Here is a 19824-nt window from a genome sequence, read left to right as displayed (position 1 = left end):
TCTGTGGGAGGCTGATGTGATGCTGACTGCTGTTCTTCTTCTTTTTCAGTGTATGTAGCAGGCAAGGCAGCAAAAGCTGGGTACCCTCCTGCAGTCTCTTCCATGCCAGGTCCATACTACATCCCCAGTGTTCCTGTAACTGGTGTCCCATCTCCTGCCGTGCTGATGGATAAGTCGCACCCCCCTCCCTTAGCCCCAAGTGATGCCAGCGGAGGAAGCCAAAATGGTACTTTGCTGTGCCAGGCACAACATTCAGTCCTCTTACTGGGAGCAGGGCTGGGAAAAGGAGGAATGATTATCACTGGTAGAGCAATATGAACAGAAGAAATGCAGAGAAAATGCATTTAATCCTGGCTCTGATGAGAGCATTTGCATCTCTTAGGGCCACATAGTCCAACATTTCTAGTGCCATCAGAACAGTGTCAGTTTGTGGGTGCCTAATTAGGTCAGCAGGGAACAAGAGGCCAAGTTCATGCCCTGGACCCCTCTCATTACTGCTGCAAATGTTTACTTGTGGAGTACAAAAGGATGAAGATGATTTCAGGGAAGCAGAGGCAGTGGCCGCTTTCCCATTAGAACTGGTACCTTACAAGCTGGTCTGTCTCGGTAAACTATTCTTCCTCCGACCTGCAGGGCACTGCTTGCCCTCTGGCAGCAGTTTTTGCTGCAACGTATTTTACTGTCCCCATGGCATTTTGGGCACAGGGACATGCTCCTTCACTGTTTTTGCCCAAGAGCATTTGGGGCAGGACTCCCTCCCCTGCCTTACAGAAGTCAGTAGCTCAGTTTTTTTGTTCAGCCTTTGCATTTGTGAAATGTGAGTGGTAAAAGGCTTGTAACTAGAAAGGAGTTGTGGATCAATGTCAGACATAGATTATCAGTATGATGACTCTGTCTTGGTGAGGGTCACTTCTCCTGCTGCAAAGGAAGCTGCCATCAAGGCAAAGGAGCGTAGCTATTTAGCAACATGCTATCATTTTAGGATCAGAGTGGCTGTCTAAATTCAAACATGTTGCAGCAGAAATGGCTCTCACCAATGTAGACTCACCATACCAACACAGTGTGCTTGCCACTGATGCAGCCATGTGTCTACCTCCAGAACACCACACTAATTATCAATTGTTAAATTTGCTCATGAAATGTGTTCATAAGATCATAGAATCATAGAACAGTTTGGGTTGAAAGGGACCTTAAAGCTCATCTAGTTCCAACCCCCTTGCGATGGGCAAGGACACGTCCCACTAGATCAGGCTGCCCAAGGCCCCATCCAACCTGGCCTTGAACACCTCCAGGGATGGGGCAACCACAACTTCCCTGGGCAACCTGTGCCAGTGTCTCGCCGCTCTCATAGTGAAAAAATTCTTCCTTATGCCTAGTCTAAGTCTGCCCCTTTCCAGTTTATACCCATTGCCCCTAGTCCTATCACTCAGATGCTTCTGAAAAGACAGGATCAAGTAGTATATTCAAATAATTAAGCTTTTCTAACAACACTGCACATCCTTCCACTACTCTAGTCAGTATATTAACTTCTCTGGAATTACAAAAGGTATTTTCCTGCAACATTCATACTTTCCCCTCTTTCCCCCCGAAATCCAAACAGGGCTCTGGAATGGAGCATTTTGAAATAGGAAATAAATCAATCACTGACCCAAAGCAGAACGTATCCAATTCAGAAACCTTTGTCAGAGAATGATGAATGACAGCCCAGTGCTTAGTTTTTTTCTCCTGTGAAGAATGTCACTGCATGTAGACTGTGGTCTTGGCTGTGGAAACTCCAGGGACTTTTTAAGAGTCAGATCACAGCCCCAGTCTCGTCTCTGCTGTACGTTACTCGCTGAGCGCAGATGCAGAATGAAAAGCTGTGGATTTGTTTGGTAACCAAATGGAGGAGCCCTTAGCATTCCAGGTTCATTACACAGAAAGATGCTTTTATTGTACTGGCTGGACTTAATCCCTCGACTCGGGCCTTGACAGGAAATATTATGTATTAAATAGGTGTAATTAAATATGTGTAAAACTCTGTAATAAAAGCATTATTACGGAGTTTTAACTGCTGTGGCAAGGCAACAGAGGCTCTTAAGTTTCTTTTATATTTTTAATTAATATTTTTTCAATAATACGGACAAACCCTTAACCTGGATCATGCACCTGCTGTTCAAGTTGTTCTTGAACTGTGGAGCTAAGGAAGGGTGATACCCTGCACCTTGTTCCTTTTCTCTTAAGGTCCTCCACAATGCCAGAATATCCCCTAATTACAGGCTGTAGAAGAGAAAACATCACTGTTCCAAGCCAGGTATTTGCTTGTTGGCCAGACAGCAAGGTAAACAAAACAAGTAACGGTTGAATTTATGGTATACATACTGTGTATATATAGTATATATAGCTCTTTTTCTCAGAAGGAGGATTATTTATGGTTTGTGTCCTCTGTGCAGCCAGCATAGGTCTGATCTGAAACTTTGTGGCTTCAACGTTTCTGTCAAGTTCTGAGATCAGAAGTGCTGCAGGACAGAGACTGGAGGATACTGTAATCCTGGATGCCGGGCTGAAAAAGAGAGCCTTTGAATTAGATAATTTCTGTGCTTACATCTGACCCTTGTGAGGTGATCTAGTGAGCAAATTCAGGCATGAGGATATTTAGAAAGTTTGTCTAGGGTTACATAAAAGCCATGTGACAAAGCTCTAGTGAAGCCTGGGGACTCCATCCTAAACTTAGGGCTGAGCAGTGGGGAAAAAACCCGAACATTTTGACACTCTTCTTGCTTAAAGGAGTGTTGCAACACTTAAGTTAGGATGTATGCTCTGTCTATTTTCAATTGATGGCCTCAAGCTGCACCAGGGGAGGTTCAGGCTGGATTTCAGAAAAAAAATTTTCACAGAAAGGGTCGTTGGGCACTGGCAGAGGCTGCCCAGGGAGGGGGTTGAGTCACCATCCCTGGAGGTATTTAAAAGATGGGTAGATGGGATGCTCAGGGACATGGTTTAGTGGCAGATGGGAATGGTTGGACTCCATGAGCCAAGAGGTCTTTTCCAGCCTGGTGATTATATGCTTCCATGATTCTATGATTCTATGAAATGCAGTAATTCCCTGAGAGCTCTTGCATATATTCCTTAAACCATGCACACAGGGAACCTTTTGATCTGAGAGCCAGACTCCAGACCTTTAATATGGAAGGTGTATAAGGATGAGACATCATTTACTTCCCAACCCGGCTTGTCTGAAAAAAAATAGTAGCGCTGTCCTTTCTGGGGAGGGAAACAGCTTACAGTTTTGGCTGACTTGGTTCCACCCACAGAATAATAAAAAAAGTGTGTAGTTAAATGCAAATTAAATATTAGAAATTTATTAACTGTTCAGGAGAAGAAAATATGGTCTAACAGGGAGGAATGTTCCGTTCCCTTTAGCTTCAGTGAATGGTCCTGGACAAGTGATTAACATCTCTGCATCTTTATTCCCTTATAATTAAGGTGGACCTAAAAATATTCAGACCTTATTAATGGGTTATGGCAATTTATGGACGAAGAAGAGTGTGAGGAAGAAGCAATAATAGCTTTGGTTCTCACACAGAGGCATAATAAAGAGATTTAATAAGTTGAACATTCAGTAGCATTGTGAGAAGTATTTAACAAATAAACGTAGAGACAAAATATGCTTTATCTGCAATGGAAAATAACTTTTTATGAGCTGTTCATGGGCGTATTTGCAGATTTAAATCCAAAGTTAATTTCTAGATTCTTAGAGGATTAATCAAGAAATTCATTCGCCTTTTGACACACAGCTGCAATAGCCAGTCAAGCATGAAGCTAGCATGAAGCCTAGCTAATTCCCCATCATTTCCAGGAGCTATAGATGTTTCCCAAGTAGATATTTGGCACAGCCTTAGGGTGAGTAGTGGCTCTAGGGAGACAGAGTCTGGAAGCTGCCTGTTAAAGTTCCTCAAAAATTGTGTGTAGGTCAGAGTCATTTCCAGCTGATGTTTGATTGCTTTCCTGTGTGTAAGTGTGGTGGCAGCTTAGCTGAGCTCCTGGTAGAAGCATTTGAAGAAAGAATAGTGAGAGGCCTTTTCCCTGACAAGGTACCAGACAGGGGTTAGCCATGATGCTGAGGAGGAGTTGAGAACTGGTCTTGCTGTTGCTTGTGTAGTTAGTGCAGCAGGAGTCATCACTTCTGAGGCCAGTCAGTCCAGCCCCTCGTCACAGCAGCAACCTCACTTTGAGAGACGTGATGGTCTTCCACTTTGGAAGGCAGAGGCAGCGTTCCTTGCATTCTGTAAATCACTGTGTGCATTTGCAATCATTGTGCAGCTGTCTGTGGGGATAATAAAACACAGCAAAACTCCAGACTGCTGTCACCTGTCTGGGGAGACATTGAAAGCCTGATAGACCCATACTCTGTTTTAACATCCAATACCTTTCGCAGGTGCGGGTACACAAGGTAATATTTCAAGATGTAGTTATTTGCCTTACACATGCGTGCTCAAAAGCCACAGTAAATCACTTTCCTCTTGAAGCAATTTACAGGATTATTACAGGAATCATTCTACCCATTCCTGTGGCACAGCCATTTTTGAAGCAGAGCGTGGCTATTTAATAGCGCTCAGACACAAACGCAGCACTTTAGGACAGAAGGTGCCTAAGAATACCTCTGCCAAGTCCTTGTTCAGCCCACACAGTGCATACTATGCAGCATACTATGCAACATACTACCAAACCCATATGTTAGTAGCTTGATGTATTGGGGTGTGGGATAAAACAGAAAGAACAGGTTGGCTCAAAACCCCCATCCGGGTGTTTAAATCATGCCACGAGTGCAGCACTCATGCAACACTGCAGTATCCGCACAAAGGAACATATTAACCCCGTGCAAGGCACAAAGGAACATATTAACCCTGTGCAAGGCAGGCAGGTTCCATTTTGTAGTGCTAAGTGAATTGTCCTCATGACAGTTCTCTAATGAGACTCAACTGGAGGATTATAATCCTCTTTTGTAGTTAGACCTGTGTTTCTATTCATATTGAAATAGCCCCAGGCTGAGACTTTTCTTAAATTATCTGCTATAAAAGCCTTATTTTCTTCAAAGCCCTGATAGGTGGAGTTCACAGAATCACAGAATGGTAGGAATTGGAAGGAACCTCTGGAGATCACCTGGTCCAACCCCCCTGCTAAAGCAGGTTAACCTACAGCAGGTTGCACAGGAGCACATCCAGGCGGGTTTTGAATTTGGAGATCTCTGTTTGCTGACTATAGACCTGCCTTGTGGTAGCCAGGCTGCTCATAGAGTTAGGAGGTAAATTCTGCATGGAGACAGTCTACCAGAATTAGAGCTGATGTGGCTCCAAGTATGTAGGGGCTTCTTTTTTACTCATAGGAATGTGAAAAAGTGAAAATTGTTGTCTTGTGTTCCCCTGCACACAGAATAATCCAAAGAGTCAAGCATTTACTCTATGTGTGAGGTGTACCTGTTCTGTAAAATAAAGCATGTAAAAGAATGCCAGAGCAGGCAGTTTCACAGTTACCCAGTGACCTGATTGGCCCCATCATTGAATTCAGTATAGATCTCAAAGCAGTGTGATGTGCTTTGTGGGACTTTCTGTGTTTCCTTCTGTATTCTCTGGAATACCACATGTTCTCCAACCTGTGTGCGCAGAATTCATAGCGGTGGGAGGGTGGAGTGGTCCTGCAGAGTGACAGCTCTCAAATGCTCAGCCACCTGCTTCCCCTGCAACCTGGGAGCTTACAGCTCTGCTGCATAGAGGAAGCCAAATCTCCTGGGGCTGCTTCTTCCATACCATGACAAATCCTTTCTGTAGTGCTGAGGAAGGGGAAATGAGTGATACTTTTCTCTCTGCCATCCTCTGTGGGAGGTGGAATCACTCTGTGGCAGTGACACCACTTGATGCATTTGGTTGTACAGATGGGGCATTTCCAAACCATTTTTTGCCATTGCTGCTGTTACTTTGTAAATGATGCAGCTGCTCACAACTTCACATCCCACATTACAGAAAAATTTCTTCTGAAGCAGGGACTGACTCACTCTGTTTTGGAAGACACAGCCTACCTGCCTAAGAAATGTTGTCAGAAAATCTCCTTGGACTTAAATGTGTTTTCCTCTAATGCTTTTCTTTTCTCCCTAGCAGTGCGCAAAGGGTACAGGATCCAGACTGACAAGGAAAGGGACTCCATGAAGGTGCTGTACTATGTTGAGAAAGAACTGGCTCAGTTTGATCCAGCTAGGAGGATGCGAGAACGATGTGAGCAACAACCATGGTTTGATTTTTTTTTTTCCTCTGTCCTGAAAAAGTCCCTGTAAATTAATATTGAAAGATCCGCTCGTTTCACCTTAGAGCCAGCCTCTGGGATACGATGTTCAGGATATGGTACTTGAGGCAGGTTAAGTCTAGGTTTTAGGCATCTACAGGTGTGTTCTGATTTTGAAGATCTGCCGCTTACCTAATCATCCTTCATTAGAACAAACGAAGTGTGGGAGACTCAAATGCTCATGAAAATCGTCCGCTGAGATAATTAAACTTTTGGATCATCAGCATCGGAAAAGCCAAGTCTGTACTCATGGTTTATACAGTTTGTGTTGGTGTAATAGCTGGGATGTTGTCCTCACAATTTCTGTATGTCTTACAGCATAATGCCTGTGAATTCCCAGCATGGCAAAGTAGGAGAGGGATGTTTATATTGAAAGCACGTTTTGTGGGCTGCAGTGACCACAGTGTGGTTTGAAGGATGCAGAAAAGTAGTTTAGGGTGGCTGTTGCCCTGCAGAAAGAGCAGCGACTACAAGAAAGTTTCGAGAAACCAGAGGCTTGTCGTGTGTTTTGACACTAGTCAATGTAAGATCAGGGGTGGTGTGCACATCATTATGGGCAGCTTGGCAATCAGACAACTGCAGATGAAGAGGAAGATGGTGGTGAATAGGGACATGATGCAAACTCAGAATTGAGCTTCTGTGTGGTGCTCCTCACTGTCTTCTGATGGCCTCTTGCAAGCTTTATTTCCCTAAATAAAGGCTGAGGCTGCACTTAACAGGTGTCAGAATACAAACCCAAGCAAGGATCCTTTCCACATTAGGAGGCAAAGGTGCAGTGGCAGGACAGAGCGTGTGCATGAGGAGGGCTTCCAGTGCTGCACACTGTCCTCTGTCTGTTCTGTGTGGAGGACGGCAGCACACTGGGGGCTCTGTTCCTCCAGACAGCATCTGACTCGCACAGAGCTAACCCACATAGGACACTGGTAGAGGCTCATTTAAAACAGACGTGTGAGATCCTGCAAATGAGTGAAGGTAAGGCCTTTAGGGAATGACACTGTATCAAAGCTCTGTACAGATTAGGCATAACCAACAAATTATATGTACTTCTAAAACAGTCATTGCTGAGCACACTGTCTTCTCCACCCACAAGATTTACTATAAAAAGACCTCTCCAGATTGGTATGTCAGGCCTCCAGATGTCAGTGTACTTCACAAGGTAGAGACTGACAGTGATTCAGTCTCTTAGTTTTTCTTAATGCTTTTTGAGGGGGTTGTTTTTGTTTTAGCTGGGCAAGTCAGGCCAAATCCAGAGCCAGTCTGTCTCACACCAGGAAAGGGGGAGGTGGCACAACTGCTGCGATGATGTTTCACCAAGTGCAGTGCCCACCTCACAAGGACAGAGATCTCACATGTGTTACTGAAGCAGGGCTGGGAGGGGGATTTCTGCATGAAGGCTGAACTCAGTTGTCTGGAACACAGGCATCTGGTTTGTGGTACCCTTTGAATATCCTTCCTGGCTACCAGCTACCAGTTCAGAAGATCTGTAGGTCTAACAGCAGTTCTGTGTCTAAACTGAGCCTCAGGACTCTTGGGCAGGATTGACCAAGGGTTTGGAGAGGGGCCTTGGATTCCATTTTGATTTTTTTCTAATAGAGGGCAGCTCAGCTTGGTTCTGAAAAAGCTGCAGCTGGGCCCACCACAGCCACCCTGTCGTCTCCTCCTCTCTCACACGTGCTGTCAGGTGATGCCTCTCTCATTTCTTTTCTGCAACTTCCCCTGCAGATAACAACACCATCTCCGAACTCAGCTCTTTGCATGAGGATGACTTGAACTTCCGTCAGCCATACCGCCAGATGCGAAGGAAACCTCTACCTCCTGCGGGGGACCTGGATGGCGATGCTGAGTACTGGGCAGGAGTGATGAGTGGGGGCAGCACGTCAAGATCACAGGCTGCTTCCGATTATAGAGATGAACGGGACAGTTTCCGGCACAGGTAAGGAGTGCTGTGTTGGTAGGCAGCTATAACTGGCAAAGCAGTAAAGAACGGAGAAGGGACAGATGGTCTGTAGCTCTTCTCTATTTCCTGCTGTTCTGGTTCCACTCAGCAGGACAGAGGGCTTAAAAACATGAAATCTGGAGCTATCATTAGATGAGGTCAGAATTAACCTGATTCCTCCAAGCCTACTGAAGCCTACCCAGCTGGGCAAAGCTAACTACCAGTGCCATTCCAGGTGGGGTTGGAAAAGTGAGATCAGTAGGAAAACAAGCCAGCCTTTGCAAAGTGCCCTTTTGAGATTTGCACCTGATTCCTCCAGCACTTGCCAGTGCTGGTGCACTTTATTAGGAATCACAACCTGCTGCTTTTGTGCAGCAAGAGCTGTACTCCAGGCCTCAAAGACTAGCACTCACGCTGGTGCCTAGAAGACAAATATTGCATCCTTCCCTTACATGGTAGCAGCCCAGTATCCCAAAAGCGATATAAGGGATTTCCTTCCCTCAATACTGGACTATCGTGACAGCTCACTCCATTTAAACCTTCTTCAAAATTGCCCTGTTGTGAGCTTCTGTAGCTGGGTTCTTGGGTTTTCCCAGCAGGACGTACACCTACAGGCTTTGGGGCCAAGGAGAAGTAAGTCCAGCCCTGCCTACTGGAGTGCCAGGAAGGTGCAATCTTGGGTTAATTTCAGGTAACAGTAGACGTGTAGAGTCCAAGATATCTGCACTGAGCTGCCTTTACAGTCAGCAGAGAGAAGCAGGGAAATCTAGGATGTGATACCTCTCTTCCTGCAGAAGATGATGAAAACAGGTCAGATGATTCATGGCCCAGGAGTGCCTGTTTCCCTCCATTGTCTGCGAAGGCAGCCGAGGGAATTAGTGCAGATGAATCCTGGTCTCTAACACTACCTCTTCCCTCCTCCAGCCAGCAGAGATCCAAGTCTGAGATGTTGTCCCGTAAGAGTTTCTCTGTGGGAGTGCCGGCCGTGTCTATGGACGAACTGGCAGCCTTTGCGGAGTCCTACAGCCAGCGGACCCGGCGGGCAGACAGCCAGGAAACTCGGCGTTTTGAGCGATCAGAGTCACATGGCGGCCGCATCGGAGGGCTGCCCCACCAGGATAGCTCCATGGATGAGTATTACACCAAGCATAGCAGAGGGAACCGAGAGCCGCTGACGGACTCGGATCGGGGCTGGTCATACAGCCCACCTCGGAGACGGGCCCATGAGGAGAAGCACTTGCCTAGGCTGGTGAGCCGGACGCCTGGAGGGAGCCAGAAATACGATCACTCCTACCTCAGCAGTGTCTTGGAGAGGAAATCCCGGAGCTACGATGAGAACGGTGACCATAGTGAAACCCCCACAAAGCTTAGCTCACAGCCCAGCCAGAGAGGAGGGGGAACTTACTATGCCTGGTCACCACCCTCTACCTACAAAGCTGAGAAGTCACAGCAGCAACCACAGCAGCCACCAACGTCGTCTGAGCAGGAGGAAGAGGAGGACACCCTGCCCCCATACAGCGAGAGGGAGCTGAGCCGAGGCCCTTCGTACAGGGCCAGGGAGCAGGCTTACCTCAATGCCTCTGATAAGAAGAGGAAAAAGGACCCCAAGAAAACAGTGAGGCCATGTCTGTTGGTCCTGATCCAAACAGGCTGAGCGAGGAGCCACCACTCAGGGGTTACTAACCAGAATTTAGGGGCAAGGGGCCTCCCTGGGAGAGCGGAGCCTGGAGTCTGAGTGTGGGGAACCCCAGATAAGGGGAGTCAGTGAGGGTTTAGGAAGGATAAACGGCTCCTAAATGGGTCTGTGTGATGGAGGATATGTGCCTGGGACTGGGATGTAAGGGATCTATTTGGCATCTGTTGCATGGTGATCCAAGGAAGTGGGAGCTTAGCAAAGGTTTAGGAGGCTCATGGTGGGGAAGGGAACTTATCCAGGGCTTAAATGAACTACAGGGCATTGTTTGGCCTTGATTCTTGTTAACGGAGGGTTGAGGCTCTGTTGTTCTGGACTGGGACAGGGTTAGTAGCAGGTCACAGTGTAAGAGACCTCAGGTCTTTCTGAAAGGAGTGAGTTGACTGACTCCTGTGGGCGCATGCCTATGGGCATGTGTACACATCAAAAGCATTCATCGCACAGGATATCAGCAGGTGCAAAACCATCCTGCCGTGGTTCCGGCTAGTGAGGACTGATGAGTTCATGGTTGTTGGGGAAGGGGAGGTGGCTGAAGTCTGCTCCAGGACGGAGAGGTTGTCACTGGAGCCTAAGTGGGATGTGTGAGAGAGGAGAGGGGTGTGAGAGGGCAAAGCTCTTGCTGTTTGGTTTTGTCTCTGTCAAAGTTATGTCTCTTTGCCCATTCCATAGGTGCTTTCCTGTTGACATTTCTTCTCTCTCTTCTCAGAACGATTTCCCAACGAGGATGTCCCTTGTGGTTTGAAGTTGTTCTGGACATGTCATGCTGATGCACTGGATACCCTGAGATGACTGCAGTGGAAAAGATACAGAGCAACAAGGGAGACAGGCCTCTGTGAACCTTCCCAACCACTAGCCATGGACTCTTTGTTTCAATTGTTTGTTTCATCAGAGGAGTGGAGGCTTTTGTAAGAGACAAGCTCCCATGAACAGCACTGGATCTCAGAGGCTCTGGGAATCTGCCAGGAAAATGAGGCCAAGGCTTTCTCTGGCACACTGCTTTCCAGTGCCCTTCGTTCTGTGCTGGAAGGCAGCCATGTCCCTGCTTTCCGTGCAGCCCTGAACTTTGTGCTGCCTTTGTGCCTCTTACCCTGTCCTGTGTGCAGAGAGAGGCGTGTGTGCGTACCTCTTGCTCTCTTGGTCTACTCAGTTCTCTGTTTGGATCAAAAATGTCTCCATATGTACGCTTAGGGCCTTTTCTGTGTCATCCTCATGCTGAGAGGAGGCCTTGTTCTTACAGCTGTGGACTGCCTCCAGCTGATCGGGCCCTACGTCTTGAAAGAAAATCTGGATCCTCTCAGACACTGTAGAAGAGGACTGATGAGGTGTTAGTTTGGCAAGGGCTGAACACAGAGAGACAATTATGGGCTGATTTGTTCAATATATTTAGTTTTGTTCATTGTGTGATGAGAGTTGCAGGTGAGATTGATGTATTGTTTTGAAAGTGGATCAAAGTATCTTTTATTGTGATGAGAGCATGATGTGTTTTTTCCTGGATCCCCAACTGTGATTTGCTTTGATACAGTTGCATTTTCTTGGAGCTGAGATATGACCCCATGGAGCTTCAAGCTAGAACATCTACTCTACCGTATGATAAGCAGTGCTGCAGCCCAGCTGGCGCTCTGCTTCCAGCACCACCTGACATTCTACATACTGAGTGGCCTTTTTGTTTTAAAGAAGCAAAAAGAGGAAAGTCTCAGTGAGAGGGCAGACGCAGATCTTATTCTGTGCTACTGGTATTGCTCCTTTCTGGGCATTGTTTCCAGATATTGAAGAGAGCAGTAACAGCAATGGAAAACTGGATGAACACAAGCTTTGAAAGTCACCTTTTTCACTTACAACCATTTCATTCTCTTCAGTTGTGACATGGTTTTAGTGGCAGTTGTCTCAGGAACAGCTGAATTTAGAAGTGAGTCCTTCACACCATCTGGCTGGTTTTCATAGGGTACAATGCAGCCGTTTCTTTAATTTTTAGCTGCTTAAATCACTGTGTGAAGGAAGATGATGGGAACATTTAAAGGTTCGGTATCTCAATCCCTATTACGCCAAGAAACAACTTAGTGTCATATTGTGTTATGGACCTTGTCAGCCACTGAAATGCTGTCTCTGTTAACTATGGAAATTTGAGGAGCTGTCTGGCCTCAGGTGCTTACTCACCATACTTTTTCAAACACAGGATTTACTAATATCATTGCAGTTCTCCATAAAAAATGATAGATTAATTTTGATATTACTCCTTTGCCAGATCAGTTCACCAGGAATGATCAGGAGAGAAAGAATAATCTCCACAGATTCAATAACATTGCAGTTTTCGTGCTGGAAGGTGAATTGATGAAATGATGGCATTCTTTTCCCACACTTTTCTAGCGGTGGCTAATCTTGGAAATCCCAGTCCTGAGTCATATTGGCCAGAGAAGGATTGGCCTGCAGGGGCATACCATCGTGGAATCACAGAATGGTTTGTGCAAGAAAGAATCTTTAAAAATCATCCAGTTCCAACCCCCATGCCATTTGCAGGGACACCACCACCAGGTCGGGTTGCTCAAAGCACCATCCAACCTGGCCTTGAATACTTCCAGGGATGGAGCATCCACAACCTCTCTGGGCAACCTGTTCCAGTGCCTCACCACCCTCATAGTAAAGAAGTTCTTCCTTATATCTAAATCTAAATCTCCCCGCTTTCATCTTAAAACCATTTCCCCTGGTAAAAAGGGTCTCTGTCTGTCTTGTAAGCCCCTCTAAGTGAAGGGCCACAATACTACTACGAGAGTCTCCTCGGAGCCTTCTCCAGGCTGAACTTCAGCTGTCTCAGTCTTTTCTCATAGGGTCCAGCCCACTGACTGTTTTCATGGCTTTCCTCTGGACCTACTTCAACAGGTCCATGCCTTTCTTGTGCTGGGGACTCCCAAAGCTGGATGCAGAGCTACAGGTGGGTCCCACCAGAGCACGGTAGTGGGGCAGAATCATCTCCCTGAACCTGCTGGCTACAATTTTTCTGATACAGCTCAGGATACGGTTGGATTTCTGGTCTGCAAGTGCACATGGCTGGCTCATGTCCAGCTTCTGATCCACCAGTGTCCCAAAGTCCTTCTTTGCAGGGCTGCTCTCAATCCATTCATCCCTCAGCCTGTACTCATATTGGGGATTGTCCCATTCCAGGTGTAGGGCCATGTGCTTGGCCTTGTTGAACCTCGTAAGATTCACATGGGTCCACTCCTCAAGCCTGTCAGGTCTCTCTGGATGGCATCCCTTCCCTCTAACGAATCAAATACACTACTCAGCTTGGTGTTGCCAAAGAACTTGCTCTGCGTGCACTCAGTCCCACTGGCTATGCCATTCATGAAGATATTTAGCAGTACTGGTCTTAATACAGACCCTCGATGAACACCACTTGTTACTGATGTCTATTTGAACACTGAGCCATTGACTGCAGCTCTCTGGAGTCCAGACAATTCCTTATCCATTGAGTAGCCCATCAGACCCATATCTCTCCAATTTAGTGACAGGGTGCTGTGTAAGACTGTGTCAAAGGCCTTGCAGAAGTCAAGGTAGATGGCAGAACTTGCTCTTCCCCTTATCCACCAATGCAGTCACTCTATTGTAGAAGGCCTCCAGATAGTCAGGCACAATTTACCCTTTGTGAAGCCATGCTGCCTGTCTCTAATCACTACCCTGACATCCATATGCCTTGACACAGCTTCCAGGAGGATCTGTTCCATGATCTTAGTGGGAACAGAGGTAAGGCTGACGGGTCGGTAGTTCCCCGTGTTCTCCTTTTACCCTTTTTAAAAATGGGTGTGTATTTCCTTTTTTTTTCCAGTCACTGGGGACTTTGCCTGACTGCCATGACTTTTCAGATAGGGAGAGTGGCTTAGCAACTATATTTGCCAGCTACATGCCAACCACATCTACTTGTATTGTGAGTGGGAAAACTAAATTCTAAATAGTCTCATCTTTTCTGATCTTAAATATATATTCCTAGGAAAATGAGCACAGTTAACGAGAAGTAGGCAGGTGGTTGCCATCTGAAGTCTCCATGGCCTTGAGAGAATGTACAGAGCTACACTACATGTTATTTTGAATTTAACATTTCATCCCTGATGAATGATAGTAGCAGCAAGAAATGTTGCTATTTTGTTAGTCTGAAAACCTTGGGAACCCCTATGCCATGGATATCAAGGGAGTTGAGCTTGCTCTCTCTTCCATCAGACAGCCAGCGGCTCTAGGAAACATTTTACATAGAAATTTGAAAGTGCCTGTGTAACAATGACTACGTCAGAAAGGGGCCAAACAGTGATTTAAAAGTCTCTGAATACCTGTATCTTTTAAATGATATTGAAAGCCAGACTGCCACAATCTCCTCCTCATTTCAGTTATGCCTGTCCCTTATCTCAGTCACTGTAGTTAATTTGATCAAGCCCTCAGGAATGAGTCATGTGTGTTAAAAATACAAGCCTTGGCGTTTATTTGAATCATTTTTATTTGCTTGACTTTAAGGCACTTGTACACTGTGCGTGGGAACTTGCCATTTTATATATCTAGCTTATAAATAAGTAGTTGTAAGCTAATTCTCTTAAGAGAACTATTTCAATTGTAGAAACAACTGTTTGTAAGAGCTACCCAACATTTCTTTTGATCCAAATACCTGGAAAAGTATTGAAGATTTTATGAGCAGAGATTCAGCGAGTTTTACCAGATGATAAAAATGTCAGCCTCAAAAAAAAGAGCAGGTCTTAATTCCTGGGCAGCACCCATCAGTTGGCTCTGCCTTTGCTCTAAGATTTTAGATTTCATATCTCCCTATACAAACCTGAATGAATTTTCAGTTGCTGATAGTGTCTGTCTTCAGGCCATCTTTATTTTTCCCATTAGAAATGCGTCCGCAGTAGCACCAAATGGACGAAATCAAAAAGTGAGGAGCAACGTAGAGGAGGGCTTCCTTTCTCTACAGCTGCACAACCCTAATGACCCATGACTCTCGTAACAGAGGGGAGTAGGGGGCCAGATGCTAAAGGAGGAGCTGAGAAGGAACCACTTATTTCAGAGAAGAAGCAGTGGTTTGTGTCTGTGCCATCTCTCAGAACACCTGCACTGGAAAAATAATGAGCCTCATTATTATTGGGTCTCAAATTATAAATTCTCCAGTGATCTATTTTTATTGTTGGCATAAAATTAAAATCCTTTTTATACAGGATATAGATGTCTGGGTCATGTCAAGGACATGGATGGTTTTGTGGCCTTACAATGAAGCATCACAACAGTTACTTGCTAAGATGGTAACTGAGATGATGAGTGAATCCTGTAAAAAAAAAAGCCTTTGGAGGAACAGGAGGACCAAGCACCAGTGGTAAATTTGGCTGTGCGGTCAAAAATGTGATCTGGGCTACTGAAAAAAAGTCTTGACATAATGGAACGTGAATACAAATACCAATAGTCATGACTTCTTGACAATCCCACTATTCCTTTAGAGTACATTGTAAAAATTCCAGGGACTAGCTTCAGTACGAATATCCTCAGACTGCTTCATTTCCACTGAAATGGAAATGTAAGAAAACTAGCACTTTGAATACTTAAAAACTTTGAGAAACTCCAACATATGTCACCTGAGACAGAATTACAGAATCATAGAATGTGTAGAGTTGGAAGGGACCCACAAGAATCATTGAGTCCAACTCCTGTCCTTGCACAGGACAACCCCAACATTCACACCCTGTGTCTGAGGGCGTCATCCAAAAGCTTCTTGAATGTTGTCAGGCTTGCTGCTGTGACTGCTTCCCTGGGGAGCTGTTCCAGTGCTCAACCACCCTCAGAGTGAAGAACCTTTTCCTACTATCCAACCTAAACCTCACCTGCACATCTTCCTGCCCTTCCCTCTGGTTCTACCATTGGTTGCCACAGAGAAGAGATCAGCACCTGCTCCTCCTCTTTCCCTTGTGAGGAAGCAGTAAAGTATGATGAGGTCTCCCCTCAGTCCTCTCTTCTCCAGTCTGAACAGACCAAGTGACTTTAGCTGCTCCTCATAGGGCTTATCCTCTAAACCCCTCACCACCTTTGTAGCCTGAACCACCTTGTGGTTAGTGATTGCTCAGCTCTCCAAATTGTCCAGATCCCTCTGCAGGGGGGGTGTTTGTGCTGGTGTATAATAGAGGGGACTGCAATTGTAAGCATCCCAGCCTTTGTTACTCTCACTAAGTCAGAGATGGCCATCAGCAGCGTGCCCCAGGCCCAACTCACCTTCCCTGCAGCCAGCATCGGTAGCTGTGCGCGCTGAGTTTTCCCAAGAGGTCCCAGCTCCAGCTGCAATGTTAGGTCCCTACATAGCTCACTGAATTGTGGTTTTCCTTTTGGCACTTTTGTCACTCAGGGTATCTACTGCCTGTGGATCAGCAGTTACATTGCTTTTCCAGCAAGTCCTCTGTGGGCAGGCAGTACTAGTTCACCTGTAACACTAGACAAATGGTTTTGCAATCACCAAAGAGACTTTTACATGCCAGTCCTCTCCAGAGTTACCTAAAACTGGCTGGAGAAATTTGTGGAAGGGAGTAACAAAGAAAGTATTCGGCATTGTAAGATGGAACTGGCCTTTTGCAGGGAGGAGACAAGGGGCATTCTCAGAGCATTTTTTTCAGGGGAGTTACCCACACATGGATGCCATCACTGAGCTGTACTTCTTCCAGTAACAGTGTTTTGACATTGCACAAAAAACCCGTTGCTTGGTCAAGTTGCTGGCCTGCTCCTGTAGTTCCAGGTTGTCTTGAGAAAAGTAACTGCTGACACTCCGTATACTCGAAAAGGACTGTCTTTTTGACCTTAGGTCTTTCCCAAAGTGGCTTCTCTGGAGCAGGACAGCTCCAGGGCTCTACAAGTATAGGTCCCTGAGAGATAACAATCACAAACAGTTTAGAAGGGGGTTGGAGCTGGATGATCATGGAATTATAGAATAGTTTGGGTTGGAAGGGACCTTAAAGATCACCCAGTTCCAACCCCCCTGCCATGAGCAGGGACACCTCCCACCAGACCAGGCTGCCCAAGGCCCCATCCAACCTGGCCTTGAACACCTCCAGGGATGGGGCAGCCACAGCCTCCCTGGGCAACCTGTGCCAGTGCCTCACCACCCTCATGGTGAAGAAATTCTTCCTTATGTCTAGTCTAAATCTGCCCCTCTTCAGTTTATACACATAGAAATGATCTTTAAGTTCCCTTTCCACCCAAACCATTCCATGATTCTATGAAATCAAACTTTTACCACAGAATTTTACAGGTACATAAAGACAACACCACAGTGTTTGTCATGCCTGGGTTATTCTGAAAATACTTCTAATGTCATGGAGAATTTTGCTGAGAAGCTGCTTGAGCTATCTTCCTTTTTCTCCAGGGACCTGTCACGCAAAGATGTGGGTGAGAAGGTGTTCTGTGTCAGTAAGTACAGGGTTTGCGACATGTGAAAAGAGAAGCTAAAGGAGCTTTATCTCATTTCTTGACAGGGTCCAGGAGAAAAGAGACCTTTGGCATAAGCCAGGTAGTGCAGCTCTGACTTTGTGACTCCATAAATCTCTGCAGTACGGCATCTCCATTGGGCTATATATTGGCCATATGTGCTTTCTACAACAGCTGTGGCATTGAAACCACTCTTGTTGCCTGGTGCTCCTAAAGGCCCTTTCTTATTGCCTGGGAGATCAGAAAAGAGATTCATTACGTAATGTGACAGGGAAGCTATCATTTGATGTGATCTTCAAAATGCCAGGTGGTTTTACCAGCATTAGAAACCGAAAAATCTCGAGAATAAAATTAACTAACACTAAAGGAATGAATCCGCCATGATTCCCATATGAACGCTCTTTTGACCTTCATAATTGCTTTTTGACATTCATCCCTGCCTGCACTGGGAGGGAGCACTTTGCCAGGAGAAACCTTCACCTCCTCTCCCTTTCTGCCTGTCGTTTTTGTCATGTTTCTAATCCCTTTCTGACCCTCTTTGCTTTCCTTGGCTATTTCCAGTTAACCTACAGCGTTGCGCCTAGGCGTTCCCGTCAATTTAGATGTAGAGTGAGTGGCATTTTGTAAAAAGACATTTTTACTCTTATAAAAGCAAAAATTACAGAATACACAAAGAAAAACCCCAAGCCCTCCAGAAATTCTCTCAAGCCCAAGCAGGGGTGTTACTGGGAGCATTTTAAAAATTAAATCTGAACATAATTTCAAAACGAGGAAGTGTTGTTTTCAACCCCAGGGCAGCTGCAGTCAGAGCTCTGAAGTGCAAAACAACAGGAGTAAACGCATTCAGTTTTCATTGTCCTTGGTGAGAGCAGTAGCAGAGAAAAGCAGCATTTCATGAGTCACGGAAAGCAAATGGGATTCCAAGATGCTATTAGTTATATTTAGGATTAAAAGTATAGATTAGAAGTTCACAGGCTCATTTTAAAAGCAAGATTCAATTAAATGGCAAGGTTTTAATCTGTAATGCCTGGTGTTGGCTTTCCACCACACTTGCTCACTTTATATAGAAAAATATTTTTGTTTTTTTTCTGCAAAGCCTCTCCTAGTGCTCTGAGAACAACGTGCCCTCCGTGCCCCATGTGCCAAAATGAACTCAGAGGTGAAAGGAGCCTCTTTTGCACCCTGTCCCAGGCAGACTGTCCACAGAGCAGCAATGCTGTCTCCATCCTGCATCCCGATAGACTCACCTTTAGTTCTGTTTGTACAAGGTATACAGCGCAGAGACTCTGGGCTGGGATCTAGGTGCCCGCTCCTCCTGGCTTTTCCTAGACCCTGCTGAAAGCCCCAGCCCAGGGCTATAGACCTCTTGCTGTCTATCAGTGAGCTGGGTTGTTTTCTTTTTTTTGCAGCTGTTGCTCACCTACAACAGCCATTTGCCTCTCACAATGCAGAGAGCGGCTTTCTTCGCTGTACTCATTACTTTACTTAGATTGTCCTCTCCTGTAGTGAACCTGTTTTCAAAAGGGGAGTAGAAGGATGTAATAATACTCTGTATAATGAAAATACGACACTTTAATAGCTTTTTGGGATACATCCTCATCTGCAGTTACCAAGCATTATGCATTTGCCATGCCTGCAGTTTCAAAGTTGTTGCTTTTGAGTTGTCACCATGGAGAATAAAAGCAGGAAAAGCTACTGCCAATCTGCCTTTTTATTATCCTGCAGGCAAACAATTTGCCCACTTTTTGCTAAGAAATCAGCAGTTTACACGAGCAATTTTCAGCCCCTTTTTTTTTGATTAATGGATGACAAACTGAAAATTTTCCAGTGGAGCCGCAGACCCATTCATAAATTTCATCCCTAACCCACAAGATAACACATACAGACACATTCTGCCCAGCTTCCCTTCATACAAGAAATACCTACAAGTACCCCATGGAGCCACACTGCTTCACAGAAATGGAGAAACTCCCCCCTGGCTTCGCAGACCTAAGAATTTCGCCTCCCCCCCTCCCCCCCCCCCCCCCCCCTCGCCCCCCCGGATTTTACTGGGAAACTATCTTTCCCACAGGCACATTCTTTCCTTTTGGCAGTATGACCCCTTTGTGCTCATGTCTGAAGTACTCTGGACTGATATTTTTTGTCTCTCATAAACAAGTAACCTCATTCAGATCCTGTCTCTATGTTATAAATAATGGATGTGGACTCTCACATTGTTTGCAGATGTAATCTAAACAGCATTTACATATTCAGATCCATATCTGCTAGGTGTTACCAGCGGCCAGCTGCAAAAGAAGTGCATGCGGCTCCCAGCTCTGGTCTCCATGTTCCAGCAAGACATCATCCCTTGGCTCTTCAGTTTGCTCCCAGTGAAAAGGGAAGCAGTCCAGGGCCATCTGTTTCCGAGGGCAATGCTGGTCAAGCCCCAGTGAGCTCAGGCCCATTC

At 45.7% G+C, this 19824-nt stretch overlaps 1 protein-coding gene across 5 annotated transcripts in view; it reads left to right on the top strand.

Annotated features, from left to right (window-relative positions):
- The window catches only part of ILDR2 (immunoglobulin like domain containing receptor 2), a 47193-nt gene extending 27828 nt beyond the window's left edge, over positions 1–19365 (top strand). For 2 of the 5 annotated variants that reach the window (XM_054073854.1, XM_054073864.1), the window contains 5 exons: positions 50–226; positions 6135–6248; positions 8038–8248; positions 9176–9866; positions 10651–19365. In XM_054073854.1, the coding sequence (XP_053929829.1) occupies positions 50–226; positions 6135–6248; positions 8038–8248; positions 9176–9866; positions 10651–10686 (1229 nt within the window). In that variant the 3' untranslated portion in view covers positions 10687–19365. The other 3 variants (XM_054073853.1, XM_054073855.1, XM_054073848.1) reach the window with 2 other exon arrangements.
- Positions 19366–19824: the final 459 nt, after the last annotated feature.

Source organism: Cuculus canorus, chromosome 1 (assembly GCF_017976375.1).
Source record: "Cuculus canorus isolate bCucCan1 chromosome 1, bCucCan1.pri, whole genome shotgun sequence".
NCBI lineage: Eukaryota > Metazoa > Chordata > Aves > Cuculiformes > Cuculidae > Cuculus > Cuculus canorus.
The sequence above is the reverse complement of the archived record's forward strand: the minus strand, read 5'-3'. Positions and strand labels throughout refer to the sequence as shown.